This window comes from Desmodus rotundus, chromosome 12, assembly GCF_022682495.2.
Source record: "Desmodus rotundus isolate HL8 chromosome 12, HLdesRot8A.1, whole genome shotgun sequence".
Lineage (NCBI taxonomy): Eukaryota > Metazoa > Chordata > Mammalia > Chiroptera > Phyllostomidae > Desmodus > Desmodus rotundus.
Window position 1 is genome coordinate 54839225 of NC_071398.1, and position 16365 is coordinate 54855589.

Sequence of the window (16365 nt, forward strand, 5' to 3'; positions counted from 1 at the left end):
TTGCTCACCCCCCACATGCCACTGCAGTGGGTGGCGTTAGGATGGAGCTAACAGCCGGCGTGGGATGGCTGGTTTAGGGAGACAGTAATGAGGTCACAGCTCGTGCATGCCCTCACCGCGTGACGATGGAAACCCTAGCATTTCCCATGTGAGGAAGTATGCTGTCACAGCATGTGACCGGTCTGCCCCTGTGGGCGTCAGCCAGCTCTCCAGACAGAGATTTCAGATGCTGAGACACGGACCAGCTTTTGCCTCACAGCAGAGAGTAAGTGATGTGGGGATGATGTTTACATTTGCGTGCCCCAGTTTTTAACTCCGAGATGTTTCTAGGTGCTGGGTCCATATCTTGGATTAAACAAAAGAGGCCAACAGTGGCCACTGTTCGTCTTCCCTCTGGCTTTGCGGGGCAGGGCTGGCAGGCAGGGGAGGAGAGGCACCTGCAGGGCACCCCAGGCGTCAAACCAGGAGGATCGGATCCGACAGTTCTGAGGGACCCGGGGTCACTGGAATGTTAAATGGGATCCGACCACTGAACTCAACAGAGAAGCAACAGTTCCGAGTGTTTGAAGAAAATGAGTTAGGGAAATGGATGCGCCTGTTTTAAAGGCTAATAAATTTAGGATTTTTTTTCCTTTGGAAGGAAATGTTTTAGAGACCTTTCATTGACTTTATTTAAAAATATACATTTGATTAAAATTATTATGTTTCTTTTCATCTTTTCCTCTAAAACTCATGGTCTCCTACAACTCCGCTTCAAGAATGCACATTGAAGAATGACAAGGGATGGCTGGCACGGCCTCTGGGCTATTCAACGCCCACACGTTGCTGTCCTGCGTCCATGCCGCCATCCCCCTCAGCCTCTCTCTGCCCCACGTTTCCATGTATCTCTCCTCTGTGGCCAGTTCTTCTGATCACTGTGCTGCACTCAAAGAAAACATCCTTGCTGGGAGGGAAGACCAGCATCCATCTGTCCACCTTGGGTTATATGTGCATTTGAAAGCTTGACCCATCTCTGGAAAGTAGGACTGAAAAAGGGGGACATGCTGCCCATCTGCCAGCTCCCAAGACGTCGCCTAGGCCAGGAGAGCATTCTTCATCCCCGCTCCCTGCAACCCACTTCTCCGACAGGCCGAACCCAAAACCAGTCCGCGTCCCTTCCCTCTCCTGCCCCCCAAACTCCAGTCTCGCAGCCTGTCTCATACGACTTCGAGCACACGCCGTCACGCATCTGTCCGTCGCTTTCTGTTACTCAGCTCCGTCACTGCCTCTCACCTGGACACTGCAGTAGTTCTCGCTTTCCACTGGTGACCGTCCCAAATCAGTCACCTGTGCAACAGCGACAGTGGCCACTTAAACGTGCACGTCAGGGCACCTCTCACCATTGCTTAAAGTCAACAGTGTCTGTCCTCCTTTTGAAACAACAGGCACACCGGACGTGATGCCCTGGCGAGCTGGCTCCGGCTCCCCTCCCGCCGGGGCCCACTCCGCTCTGGCCACACTGGGACGAGCACGCCGAGGACAGGCACGTCTTCTGTTCTGCCATCCATGCCTTTACTCTGGCCTTGGGGGTTTTGCTCCGTCTCCCTGTGATGTTCCTCTCCATACTTCCCCATGGCTGGTGTACTTTCTCTTCAGTTCTCAGCGCGCCTGTCCCCTCTCTGAGAGGACTCACCCATCAAGGCATCCAGCTACCCGGTCACTATCACGTTCTTCAAATTCTCTGCACGGCACTCACTGCTACGTGGCATTTTCTTATGCTCGTTTCTTCATGCTGTGCCTGGTACCCATCAGACCCTCAGTGACCATTGGCAGAATAAACAGACACTATGACCCGCTACATAAAGTATGGATTTCACAGCCCTTGTGTCTATGGTTTTCAATGAGCCTTAGTGATCACCACTGTCACAGCCAATCTCCCCCGATCTACTTATCTTTTCCTAACTAAGGCAGAGTTTTAAAAATTATAATACTTGGCCCTGGCCGGGTGGCTCAGTTGGTTAGAGAGTCGTCCTGACATGCCAAGGTTGCGGGTTTGATCCCTGGTCAGGGCACATACAAGAAGCAACCAATGAATCAACCAACGAATGCATGAATGAGTGGAACTATAATTGATGTCTCTCTCTTTATCTCTCAAGTCAATAAATAAAATTAAAAAACATTTTTAAAATACTAGCATCCCACATAAGCATTTATGCCAAGGATGATCGGTGCCGATTAGCAAGAGTCTACTTTGAACAATTCCATGCCTAGAACCCATCTGGGAAACCCAGGAATACCCCCGCCAAGGTTGCCTTAACTAGGCAGGGTTACGTGAGTGTGTGGACTCTTAAATTAGGCAAGGTGCCTAAACACATCTCACTGCATTGCATTTGAGGTACTAATGACAGTACAGATACTGCTGTCCCGCGCTGAGAGAGAAGTGATCTATGGTGAAGTGTTATGACCCACGCACGCTCTTGTCCCTCGCCCGGGTTAGGGCCTGTGGGCCTCAGCAGGCAGTGTGGTTACACTACTGAACCGTTTCTGCACCGACAAGGTGTACTCCGTTGCTGAAACAACGGAACTCCATGCGTTCACAAAAACAACACTGCCTAGTACAAAAACCAAGAAGTAGGCCAACGGACCAATAAATGGAGGGAGGTTCTCCGCAACAGGAGCCAGACTTTGCTCGACAAGCTCCGGCTGCAGAGGGGCTCAGGGAAGGTCTCCTTTATTTCATGCTTGATCCAGGGCACGTGTAGCTTCCTCTTGCATCGTGCTCCCAAACCACGCACACGCAACACACTCTTCCTGCACACACACAGACACACCCCTGCGCGGGCTCCGACGCACTCCATGGCGGCCACATGGTGTGGCGTATCCCACTTACGACTGGAAGTGACCTCAACTTTCCTTTTGCCTTTCTGCCACTCTATATGAAGTAATGACTATGGAATCTCGGCAACAGGTCACCACGCCAACGGGCGGCCACAGCGGGTCAGATCACCGGTAGTAACAGCAAAGTGATGCTCTCCTGGTGGCGCGTCAACCACACACTATTGATCCACGATTCAGCCACAGAGGCTCCTGGGGAGGGATTTTGCTTTCCTAGTTTGGGGCCTTTTATTGCTTTTTCTGTAATGCATTTTTCTTTCAAGTGAAATTTTTCTCTAATTGTCTCCATTTTTAATTTCCCACAGTGAGATGACTTTTAACTTGTAATTAGAATCTGTAAAAATTCAAATCTGTGCCTCAGAAGCTTTTAGAAGTCTACTGAGCTATAACTTTAATGCCATAAAATACACACATGATACACAGATGCATATTTCTAGAGAGCCCAGCTCTTAAATGATTTTTTTTTACTTAGATAAAACAGAAATCCATTTGGTCCTCTACCAAAATTATAATTTGTTGAATAATCTGCAACAAAACACTCAAAGGTCCCCCCAAATGCATTTTACTTGGAAGCATTTTTATGTGATTTTCTTTCCTGCAGCAAACTTTTAACTTACAAGCAAACAGTTTCAGAGATGATTTTTTTAGAGTAAAGGTATGAAAGGAAGATGCAAACCCAGCAAATATGGAGATACATCTGCACACAATCAGAATCTAACCACATCGAGAATTCATGCTATGTCAGGCCTTAGTTGATAATAATTCTTCTCTCTGGCAGACCCGACCATCAGCTCATATTTCGATGCTGAATTTGATCATGCTCCTAGTCTGGACAAGGTCATCTGGCCTAAGCCCGGTTTCTGAATTGTGAGTTTGGGGTCACTTGTGTCAATGGACAGAACTCTAAGTCGCGAGTCACTGGACAGCAATTGCCTTTATAACTGCTCATAAACTTTAAACTTACCCTTTGTTTTCTAAACTTCTATGGGAGTCAGAGTTGTGATTTCTAGGAAAAGCTATTTAAAAAGATGTTTTCAGGCCTGAAAGAACCTTGATATTTTACTGTAATATTTTTTGTCATCATTTGCATTGAGTCACAACTAATGCTGTAAAAATACATGTGCACCCAAAGTGTCTGCCTAGTCCATGACTCAATAAACATTACTGTCTGCACCAGGGAAACCTGCCGTGCATGCCAGCGGCATGGCTGGGGGGATGTATCCTGTGCTGCTTCTTCTAGGCATGTGTAATTAGGGACAGATGCAGTGAGAGTCCCTCTCCATTTCACACCCAGCCTGAGAGCTGGACCAGGGAGCGCCAGCCCTGGTGCCCTGGGCACTGCTGGCTGGTGAGACAGTGGCAGGACCAGGGTGGCTGGAGCAAGAGGGAGACAGCCCAGGGACTCTGAATGGTGACCCTCCCTTTGACATACTATGTATCCTTTCTCCCTTACCTCAAGCCAACGGGAGAGGCACTAGAGCTTCCATTGTACTGGTGAATAGGCTGAGGTTCACAGAAGTTAAATAAATAGGTCCCATTTGTCCAGCTATGAAATGGGGAGGCCAGGCACTGAGCAAAGACTACAGAGCTGCAGAGCTCCCTCTCTGGACTACCCTACCGCCCAGGAAACACACCGTTTCTGAATACCTAACAGTGGCACGCAGATCCTGCTGAGCATCTTCAAGACTAGAATGCACTAAGGTGCTGAATAATGCCCAGGACCAAGGACAGGGCTTCTTACATGAAAGCATGAAGAACAAGGAACTTGCGAACACTGGGTTTCAGGATAACCTGAAACAAGGCCGAAACTATGCATGAGGTGATGTCATGGAGGCATAAGGCAAAGCTATTTGGCTTCAGTCTCCCTGAGGACAGAGGGCACTGGCTTTGTAAGGCAGCCCTCAGAGCTCAGTTCGTTTTCTGATGCAGAGCCCGGAGTCTGGCGGCAGCCATTGCCTAGCGGTGTCTTCCTTCTCTTTCCACTCTTCCTCAGCTTTATACACACCTTCTATCAAGGTCAGAAAGGGAAGAAATAAACCTCCACATGTTCTAATCTCTGAAGGGGGTCAGAAATAAGACTCTTTCAAATCTACTCTCTAACGCATGGACGAGGAAGGAAATCAGGAGTATCTCAACACAACTTTTCTTTAAAAAGGGAAATAGAGTAAAATCAAAATGCACGACAAGCAAGATGGAGACTGGGTCTCTTCAGAGAAAGGTAACTTCGGAGGGTCTGGTCTGCTGCGACCGCATGGACGTGGTGACCACATGGGAGGGAGGCTTGTGCACGCACGTAGGCACTTGGAGGGTTCGAGTTTCTAAAGGCTGGTTATGACTGCAAAAAGAAGTTTCTGCTCGAAAACAGAAAGATGCATAAAATATCAAAAGAACCTGCCTTAGAAAATAGTCCAGAAAAATACCTTTAAATTTCTTATGTATCTATTAGAATAAGGACAGTAAGCGTAAGACAGAGAGAATCATTTAGAAAGAAGAGTGGCCATACCCCAGGAATACCATTATTATAATAAGCTAATAACTCACCGTCATTTTAGAAGTGTAATTAGGAAAAGTGATAAAAGATTGGGACAGCACATATAAAGCAAAATTGTGGGGTGCAGACTGAATGTCACGATTAGAAACGCTCAGGGAGGTAGGCACTTAGGAGGAACCAACTGTGAAATGTCTTTTTGCGGTCTGAATTTTCATCTTTTTCTTGCAAGAGAAATACTTAAAATGGCACAAACATCTATTCTGAACTGAACCCGTGGGGGAAAACTTTAAATGTATTAAGCACATGATAAAACTGAATGACTATGGGAAGGCTTTGTGTTAGTTGGATTTTTGGATTAATATTTAGTAACGTCTTTTTTGTATAGAAAGTTGATGATGTGCTTGGAGATACGTTTCTTCAAGTGAAGGGTTCGCATTGATAGAGGCACTTTTTGATGCTATCACTCTTGAAAACAGTAAAAAATGTAAAAAATATATGTGCCCTGTCTGGGTGGCTCCATTCGTAGGAGTGTCGTTCCTTCCACCCAAAGTTTGTAGGTTCGATTCCCAGGTGGTGATGAAAGGGAGGCATCTAATCAATGTTTCTCTTTCACACTGATATTTCTCCCTCTTCCTCTCCATTTCCCTCTCTCTCAAATCAATAAAAAAAATCCTCAGAATAAACAAGCAAAAATATTGGCAAGGCAGCTAATCAAGGATGACAGAGACTATGAGTAGTCCTAGAGGAGATGAGAATTAAAATCACGGGAAATGAAAACCAATAATGAAAAACCAAACAACATCCCATGGTGGTAGGGGAGGCCTGGAACCTCTGCGTGTCCTGGACCCGGGGACGGGCCTCACACCAAGGCCCCCATGCGTGTGAGCAAAGAGCATGTCGGCAAGGCTCTGCACGCCCATGCAAGGCGTCACCATGAGGCTTCAATTACTTCTTTTCCTCCGGTTGTAATAAAATAATACATCTCCTGGTCATGCTAAAAATCCATTCAGCTTGAACTAGCTCCATCTGAGCAGCTTCGATTACTGTTGAAATTGGGTTTATCTCCGTCTGGCGAGCGTCCATCCCGCACCCGCGCCTCTTCACCGCAAACACCCACTGTGCTCTCGCTCACTCTCTGTTGTGTTTCCGGGTTGTCTGTTAACTCCGGTGACAAACCCACACAGAAGGAAAGGAATGAAAACCCCGCCCACACAGTCTCGGTGTGGGCGCAGGTCACAACCGCCCAGGAATGAACTGATGGCTCCCTGTCATTTCCCCCGTCCTGCGTCAAAGTCCTGCAGAGACTGGGCGGCAGGGCCACACTGTCACCCTGAGTCAGAGACACAGGGGGTACGGTGCTACGTGCTCCATCTATATGCAGCGGGAGAGCGAGCGTTTCTGTGGTGAAACCTATCGCTAGAAGCAGCGGACTCGGTCTGGACGTGGCTGGAACGGAACTTCCTGACTCGTGTTTTATTAACAGAACCTTAATACCGCGAGCAGAGGAAAGGGATGCAGGGCGCCCTGGGAGGTTGGTCTGGGACTAACCAGCAAAACTGTAAGTAGAAAACGAAAGCCAGTGTTAGTTTACTGACATCCTCTCTTCAAGGTTTTAAAGGCAGATAGTCAAGTTATTTATTGACAGTCTTCATCGTGAATAATGATTTGGCAGCGAGAAGCAAACTTCTTTTCTTCAGGGTCGCCCCCCTCCCCCAAAAGATTTTAAGACCTTAAGAGTCTGTGAAGAGTTTGAGAATGTAATTTTACAAGGAGGTGCTTATACATTTCAGTACCTGAAATTTACTAATAAATTTCATAGCTCTAACTTGTATATTTTAACTAATGAGAGCCTACCAAGGAAGAAGAGAAATCAGATTTCAAAGGCCCTGAGTTCACTTCAATAAATTCGAAGTCAGGTGAGTTAAATGACGAGGTTGCCAGAGCAGCTACCCAAGAACACAGACTCACAACCGTTTTTGAACATTATTTGTCTGCCACAGTGTTGCCTCTGGTTCCGTGGTAACAGCTGTTTTCACTCCAAAGCTGTGCTAGAGATATGATCTGAAATACCCCAATTACCCTCCAGCTACGTCCTTAGTTTTTATATTCAACACTCGCTGAAGCATTTTAATGTAGAGTTATTGTATATTCTACCATTAAAATGTTAGCATCCTCGTCAAAGCGAGTTGTAGAATAAGATAATAGAAATGAACAGTACCGCTGAGAAATGACACGTTCCCAGCAATGGCACCAAGACTTCAAAAGTGAAAAATGGCCCATTAAAATGCAACTGAAACCCTAAAAGGCATTTCTGTTTATTAACTGCAAGGGGGTCTTCAATATTTTGTGATTTTTGTACTGCAGTTAAACTCTCAGTAAAACTTTAGCAGATGATGCTGCAACCTAAGGATTTTCCTTCAATAAAAATTCCCCTGACTCGCCAGCTTCAGTCTGCTACACAAATGCTACCTTTTCTTTTTTTCACAGCTCTCTTTTCATATATCGGATAATGTACTTATGTTTCACATTTAGCACACCTTATATCTCTCCCTTCACAAGGATGTAAGCCCCACGGGGTAACCAGTTTTTGTCTGCTCTGTTTATGGAATTCCCGACTCCCAGAAGGGTGCTAGGCACGTAGGAGGTCTCAGTCCGTATTTATTGAAGGGATACATGAACGAGTGCTTCTCTGCGGTGCGTACTGATTAACGAGAAAGGCACGTTCTATCCCATTTATCCAACTGAGGAAAAGCATTTTAGCTTTCCATCTTTGAGATGTCAGTGCTTTCGCTAAAGTCACATGGAACATCATAGTTATTAAATTCAGTTATGACGGAATCTGAAATTATGTTGAGTACAAATTCTTATTCCAGAAGTGGACTCGCCTGTCCACGAAGTCCACGCGTCAGGAAAGACCAGAGTCGGAGTGTTTTTTCCCATCGCTGTTCCCGCGCCCCCACTCCTCTCTGTCCTCCAGGGACCCAGCCCCATCGTCCGACACTATGTCCGTTTTGCCTCCTCATGTCTTACCCAACACGTGCTTTGTCAGTACACGCTTCACTTTGAGTAAAAATGACTAGAAAGGAACATTTGATAGTTTCTACCTGAAGATGTAGAAGAGGATCAGCTCTTTAAGAGAAACACCGCAGAAGCAGAAGGGGGTTGCGCTGGGCCACGAGAGGCAGGGGACACGTGGAAACACAGATGGCAGAGTGGCAGTGGGGCGTCCGGAGCCTCGAGGCGCATGGACAAGTTCTGAGCTGACTGCTAGCGGGCATTAGATGGGAAATTTTTTTTAAAAAGATGAATAAAAATAGATGCTGACTAGCACCCAAGGCCCAGCTGATATCGCATACTGAGAATTTGGAGTGAATCCAATTGGCAGAGTTAGTTACTTAAATTTCCCTAATAATATTCAGAAAATGAAAGGTTAGGGTATCCCAGTACTAGGGGGTGGAATGGAGTGAAATTCAGTTTTAATGGAAGAGAGATGGAAATATTACACATTCTCTACCCCAGGTCTAGTGCCAAGCCAACATTTCTCATTCAGAGGGCTTCCCACTTATACCTGTCCTAAGTGCATCTTAATCCTGATTTCAGTGCACATTTTAGCTAAAATTAGTTTAAAATACATTCTGGCTGAACAAAAATCTGACTCAAGCAAATGGTAACCGAATTAGTATGTCATCTGTGATTTTTGTACCAGGAAAAGCCTACGTGTGGAATCTTCCATTTTCACAGACTCACCTGGGAGCCGATGCTTCACAGAGTCAGGAAGTCTGGGCCACTCTTAGCCGGGGCTGCAGGGGCAGGTCTCTGCAGCCGCCTTCCACTCTGCATGAGCCCTTTCACCTCCTCTTCACCATCCACTCAAAAGACTGCGACGCAACCACACTCCCTCGACAAGTTCGTTGAATAAACATTTACTGTGTTTCCGCTGCCCACCAAGCATCCCATACGTTGGTGACTGTGTTTCATGATGGGGGCTGGTATGAAAAGATAATTGAGCCAAACAGAGTTCTTCCTCATAAAATCCAAGCCAACAGAGAGGAAGCTGTGAGGTTTTTCCCGTACAACAGAAGTGGGAGCTGGAAGGCCACCCCCCGCTCCGTGGGCCGAGGGTCACGTGGGAGGCAGAGAGGTGCTCGGAGGAAGCAGAAACAAGGTGTGATCTCAGGGACTCCCCAGAGGGAGAAAGCACACGACCCACCCGGGAGACGGACGTCTCCCCTCAGAATCAGAACTTCCCCATTAGCCTTGCCGTTCTAGTTTCCCTGTGTGCACAGAACAGAACGATCACCTTCTTTTGCTCCAGGTGGTCTGAGCGGTGTTGGAAACCGCCCTGCCTGGTTTCAGAAGCTGTAAACCCCCATGGCTAAGGCTGAGTGAGAAACGTTGGGACCATAAGCCACTAAGGAGACAAAGCTTATCTCCCTGGCAGGGGCCCGCACCTGCCCCCTTTACTTCACCCTGCTTGGCCCTGAGCCTGACCAGTTAGCCAATGACAGGTAAGATTCCTCAAGGGAGGAACAACCTAAGACAGGCATGGTCATGAAAAAGGCCCACAGGGAAGGACTCGGGGGGCTATAGAAAAAGGGGGTGATAGACCCTTGCCCCTCGGCTTTGACATAGCCTGAGTCCTCATTCTGTTTGCAAGAAGTCTCCTAATCTTTTGGCTGCCTTACTTCCCCTACCTGATTAAGCCTGAAACAAGGACAGAGGGCGGTGCAGCCCTGTGCTGGGAGGGGCGTATTCCCCTGGGAATCAGGCCTAAGAAAGAATGCATAAAATCCTGTGAAATCTGCTTTGTTTATACCCTCAGCTTAAATGATAAGAGTCCAGGCCTGAAATGAGTTTGTTTCCCAAAGTTTTATAGCCCTTTAACTAACTGACCCTAACTCAGAATAAGCCCTCAAAGTTCTCTATATGTTATTCATTGTTTGACTCTTACTGCCTGACAATGATTGATGAGCTTTACCTGAATTCTGTGCAAAATGAACCTAATGAAAGCCCATGGAGGAAAAGGCTCTTGGCCCTTCTCCTTTGAGAGATGGGCCCCCTCTCCTCCCCAAGCAGATCATGTCTTGGTAGACTTGTTCTCATCTGTGGCGGACCGGGGCTCTGCAGTAACCCCCCTCCCCCAGAGCAGTTCTCTGCTTCCTCATTTGAGTGATTATTGTGCTACACGTTTTTATGAGGACACATATATTTATACACCATGCTCCACATGCTGAACACACATCTGTGCTGAGAACATGCCTTGTAGATTTATTTTCCTACATCTTCCCATTTCTTCTCTTCTTTGAACCCTTATTTAAAGAAGCAGCGGCAGGCTGAACATGGAAGCCTTGAGTAGCAGGGAAGACCAGCCTGTTGCTGCTGATAAGCCCACCTTCGAGGTTCCGGGAGGGGACAGCCAGTGCGGCCAGCTGGAAGAGCATCGTTTTCCCACCGTGAAACGCCAGGTCTGAGTTCCGGGTGTAGCACTGGTCATGTGACCTGCCTGCACGACTCCGATCCAAGCCTCAGCTGGTGTCCATCAAAGTCCTGTAAAAGGGCTTCACCCGCGGGCAGGGTGGGCACACCGCGCATACCAGCAGCTAGAGCCAGCACAGGGGAGACAGTCAACAATCTTCACCCCCAGGTGGGAACTGCCCAAGAGGAGGGCCCACCGCTTGGGAATGAGCTGGCACCTTTTCTGGGGCCCACCCACGCCCGACTTACATCCTCGAGTTCACTCGTTTCTCTGTGTTCGTGACCACAAATGCCGGCGACATTCAAGCCTAGACATTCATTATCTTCCAGATCCTTCCTGGAGATGCTGCTCCACATTCTTCCTTCCTTCCTGACGTCTCCAGGTACCCTCTTTAACCATTTTCTTTCTTTTTAAAGGAAATTCCCTTAGCCATTCTTTAATTATGGTCTCCTGACAATAGATTCTCTTTGTTTTCTTTAGATAAGAATGTCTTGATGTTTTCCTTATTCCTGAGGGGTACAGAATTCAGGGTGGACAGATCTTTTCACTGAACACTTAAACAATGTCATCCCACTTCCGGGACGTTATGGTTTCTGATGAGAAACCTATTTTCATTGGAATCGTTCACTCCCCGGGGGCCTGCTGTTGTTTCTTTGCTGCTTTTAAAGTCCTTTCCAGACTCTTTAGTTTTCAGAAGTCCGACTGTGATGTGTTTTGGTATGGACGTATTTTGAATCCATTCAGCTTACTGAATCTGTAGAATTATGTCTTTTGCAAAAATTGGGAAGTTTTCAGACATAGTTACATTTTTAGCCCCTCCCTCTTGGACCGCCTCTCTGCCAGTCTGACAACACGAACGTGAGACCATCTGTTATAGCGCCCCAGTTGCCTGAGCCCCTGTTCATTTATTTTTTCCAGTCTGTGTTCTCCCTGTTGTTCAGACTGCCTAATTTCTATTGCTCTGTCTTCCAGTTCACCGATTCGTTCTTCTGTTCTCTTCATTTTGCTGTCGAGCCCATCAACTGAGTGTTGCGTTTCAGTTGCTGTAATTTTCAGTCTTGAAAGTTCCATTTGGTTCTTCTTTATATCCTCTATTCCTTTGCTGAGACCTTCTCTGTTTTCATGTTTTAAGCATGTCTATAACTGCTTGTTAAAGCAATTTTATAATGGCGGCTTTACAGCCCTTGTAGGCTTTAACACCTGTAACACCTAACACCCAACAGGTGTTTAACAACGTAACACCTGCGTCACGTTGCAGTCGGCATCTGTTCATTGTCTGTCTTCCAGTTCCGTTGTGCTTCCGAAGAGGATGCTGACTCTGATGGCCAAATGGGAAACGCCAGGTATTTGCACCTCACTTTCTTGCCAGAGAAAGTGAGATGCTCAACCCTCTGCCTCCCAATTACCATCACTGCTGGGTAGTTAGGCCCCACTGAGGCAGGATTGCCTGAGGGGTCAAGCCTCGTCATCACATGAGCAATTGTATCCTGGGGGCCAGTCAGGCCGTCCCAGCCCACACACCTGGCCCCTCTGAGAAGAGCTTACAGTGTGATGTGCCCAATCACTGCACCTGGCCGACGTGGGCAGCATTACAAAGAGCAAGTGGCTAAGTAATTTTAAAAGCACATCATTTTTTATTACGTGTAGAGGTGCTGGTAAGAGCACGGTGCACTACGTCTCAGAGTTCCCCTTCAGAAATTCAGTGAGAACATCCCCTCCACTTTGCACCAGAAGCAGCAGAACAACGAATCTGTGCTTGTGCTTGGAAAGCTGAGAAGCAGGGCTTCCCTTCCTGGGCTGCCAGCAAGTTCGGAGTCAGGGTCGGCGAGCCCCCCACACAGGCTCTGAGCCCCAGCCCTCTCCTGGCAGCACTTTACTGTTCGGTCAGGATTTTACATTGGCCCCAGGTCCTCTATCGGTTCCTTGTTTTCCTGGAGTACAGTATGAGTTTTGGTACCCAATTCACTTAAGTTTGAAACAGAGAGCTGAATGCATACATTAAAAAAAGACAGAGGGTTTGGGAGTCCTCCGTTAGCACAGGCAACGAGCCTCAGTCTTGTTCTCAACACGTAGCAAACCCCCAACAAGGGCTGCCGTTCACCGCCCTGGTTCCTGGGGGGCCCTCGGGAGGGAGCTTGCTGCCACGTAATTTGCACACACTAGACAGAGCTTCTGGAAGGGACAGATAAACACAGGTACTACCTGGAGGACCGAAGCACCGCTGTGCAGAAACTGAAGGCCGCTTTCCGCTGAGTCGATGCCACCGGTGGCCAAGATGGGAAACCCCGGCAGGGCGCGAGCGATGGCGGTCACGGCTCTCAAGGCGACAGGTCTGATGGCAGTGCCTGCAGGAGAGAGAGCGGTCAGCGGAGAGTACGGCGGCCCCTGAGCTGCTGCCTTCGGTCTCCAGGACGTGACGGCTGCGCTGCCCTGGACCTGGTGCAAGTTCCCTGTCTCTATTTTAGACACACAGACACACAACACGTACTCGGCGTTACGTTTCACCCCGGGTTCATCTGTCTGCACTGTGCTCATTTTAGAGACTCTGCTGCTGCTGCGGGGTGCCTCGGGCGAGCGGATGTCGCTACCGCACCCGAAGGAGACGCAAGCCGCAGTGTGACGTGCAGTACCGTGTAGAAGACTGTGTGGGACATTCGGGCGCCTGCTTCAGAAAGGACAGGAGCAGCAGATTCTGGGGGAGACAGCAAGTGCACACAGCGCGTCCACAGACACCCAGCTCCGCTGTGTTTTCCCGAAGCAGAAGGCAGCTGGTGTGAAAGCAGAGACGCAAAATCGAGCTCGGTGGCGATGAACTTACAAAGTCCATTTTGCTTTGTACATATAATTTCCATAATTTGATAACACAGAGGAAGCCTAACCTAATTTTCTCACACATTAGAAAGGTTTAACCAAATTAAAGAGAACTTAGTAGAATTCGGTAATTAGAAAGGATGTGTTTAATGTTTTACACTTCATCCAGCCAGGTACGATCAACATATTATTCCCTAATTATAATGAAAACTTCACGGATGGACAGAAGACTTTGAGGTTATTTTTTAAAATAATTACACTGTGCTAAAGCTTCATTCGACTCCCAGGTTAAAACGTGTTGGAATAAAGTAATGCTTTTGTAACACAGGAATACAATTTTTGGGTGTGTGGACTCCTAAGTCGATGGCACTTTGAAGTCATTTTCTGAACTAAAAGGTTCTATTTGTGCAAGAATTTGAGCATGCCTCGAACCAAGCCTCAAACCCAAACAAACCCACAAGCAAGCAACAGGCAAGCACTTCGTCCTCCACCAGCACGGGCGGCCTCACCAGCATCGCCAGGCTCTGATCGGAGAGATTACTGTAGGGGAGCTCCGAGAACTCTCCCTAAAATCAGTGGCTCTCTTTGCACCCTGTTTCCCTCCACTTCAGGTACACCTGAGCGCATGTGTAAGGGATGCTATTGTGCTCAGCACCAAAATGTGGGAATGCCCTGTTGCCCCCCAACCTAAACAAGCTTCCTGTGCACGTCAGCATTTCTCAGTCAAGACTCTTCAGTGCGGACACTTGACAAGAGTGGCACGCGGGCACGGAGTTGGGGGAAGTCAGAACCTGGATGTGACGGTACCACTTATGTTACACAGCACTTATCAGTGACTCCTCATTAGTGTGAATGCTTTAAACAAAAAGGAGGTAGCATACCGCACACACATACACACACACACGCACGCACGCCTATACACATACCTAAGAATAAAGTGAAAAGAAGGCATTCTAAAGATCGCATCTGTAACTCAGACCTTTCAGAGGGGTGTAAGTTGTCTCTGTGTAGGTATAACTGGCAAGTTCAGTGTGTACTAAACTGATGCCTTCTTTACATGCATGTTCCTTCAAGTAATAAAGAGATATTGGGATTTTATTTTTTTCTTATTTGGTTAGCCCCAGAGAGTAAAAGAAATCTGAGCTAAGAAGATCAATAATTTATTTCTTACTGCACTACTAGAAGATTATCATTATTAACACCAAGGGGTAAAATTTCAAAGTGGTTCACAGGGACTTGGGCACATATTCCAGTTGCTATTAATGGACATCAAGTGGCAAAATCCCAGAACACAGCTTTGAAAATTTAACCAGTTACATTTAAAGGGCAACATTATTACACAGGTGTTAAAATCATCAGCAAATCCTCGGTGGCATTTGAAGATGTTCAATTAGGTTAATAAGACTTTTTTTTATTTTCAGTTTTTCTTCCTTTTCCCAAGATTTTCTGATCTATCTAATGAACGCGAAAACCCTTCCAATTAATAAAGCTATCTTTTCAAACATTAAGCGTAATCATGTTTTCTGAGAAAATGTGATCCAGAAATGAAGAAATGAGTCCATCTGCTACTGAGTAATAATAAATGCAGCTTTAATTCCCAGTCTAAACCCTGTCTGGTGGGTGTTCCTGTAACTCTGCGGCTCTCACATGAGGTGTAATCTATCTGTTTTCAGCACTTTGATGGGGAATGGGTTTTACCATCACTCCCCATCACTTCCCTCCACCACAAAAGGCTTCTGAAAGGGAATTTAGGTGTATGTCAAAGGACCTTTCTAAATTGTTATATAAACATGTTTTAGTTTTAAAAACAACAGAGATGAAGAAATAATAGGTTTAAGATAAAAATGAAACTCTCTGTGTAAAGAAGACACATATATCAACATCATACAGAGTAATACAGGTCCATTAAAATGCATAAAGATTTCCAGAATCACAATTATTGAGGATTTGTAAAATTGGTCCCAGCTACAGGAACTAGTGATTTTAGACCAGAGACTAGGGTGGAAGAAGCGAGTTTGAGAGGCTCAGGGAACTGAATGTGGACTGCCCCCTGAAGAAAATGACAAGGATTACCCTGAGAAACTGAAATCCTGTAAGCTTAAATGAACTCGCAGCCAACATGAATTTAAATTCAGCCCTCACCTACTCGGGGTGGCCAGGTGAGCTGGGGGTGGGGGTGGGGAGAGTCCAGTTAGGTCCGGCCACTGGGTTCCAACCACGTGCAATGCGCCAGTGAAAGCCAAGCCGCTCTGAATCCCCACGTTTTGAAATAAGCTGAGGTTTTGAACAGACAAACAAGAAGGGGCCCCGACTGCCGAGAGCTGCCGTGGCCACAGCGAGCTGACTGGGATGGAAGGGCTCTCACGGAGTTGTGGTGGGGCTGGACAGGGCTGCGATGTCGGGGTCCAGGCCCTCCAGACCTGCCGTCCAGTCACAGCCTACAATGCGCTGGACCCACTGACCTTTGATAACGCTTACTGAGTGCTGTGGGATTGGTCCATGTTCTAAACAGAAACATTGTAGTGCACCAGAGATTTCAAAACCAATCTGATTTTAATGCAACATTTTTCTTAAGGAAATGATACTGTCACTCATATCACTTTATATGCGGTTTCAAAAATGCTGCCACGAACAAGAGTACTACGTATTAACATGTAAGTGGAATGACTTAATCAGCGTCCTTACTTAGGCCTCACTTCCATCTGTCCATCTG

The 16365-nt window shown here is 47.0% G+C and overlaps 1 protein-coding gene across 2 annotated transcripts in view; it reads right to left on the reverse strand.

The window, feature by feature from the left end:
* Positions 1-16365, reverse strand: part of DPYD (dihydropyrimidine dehydrogenase) — a 548339-nt gene that overhangs the window by 77248 nt on the left and 454726 nt on the right. For both annotated transcript variants that reach the window (XM_024570281.3, XM_053915805.1), the window contains one exon: positions 13044-13186. In XM_024570281.3, the coding sequence (XP_024426049.2) occupies positions 13044-13186 (143 nt within the window). The remainder of the gene's footprint in view (positions 1-13043; positions 13187-16365) is intronic.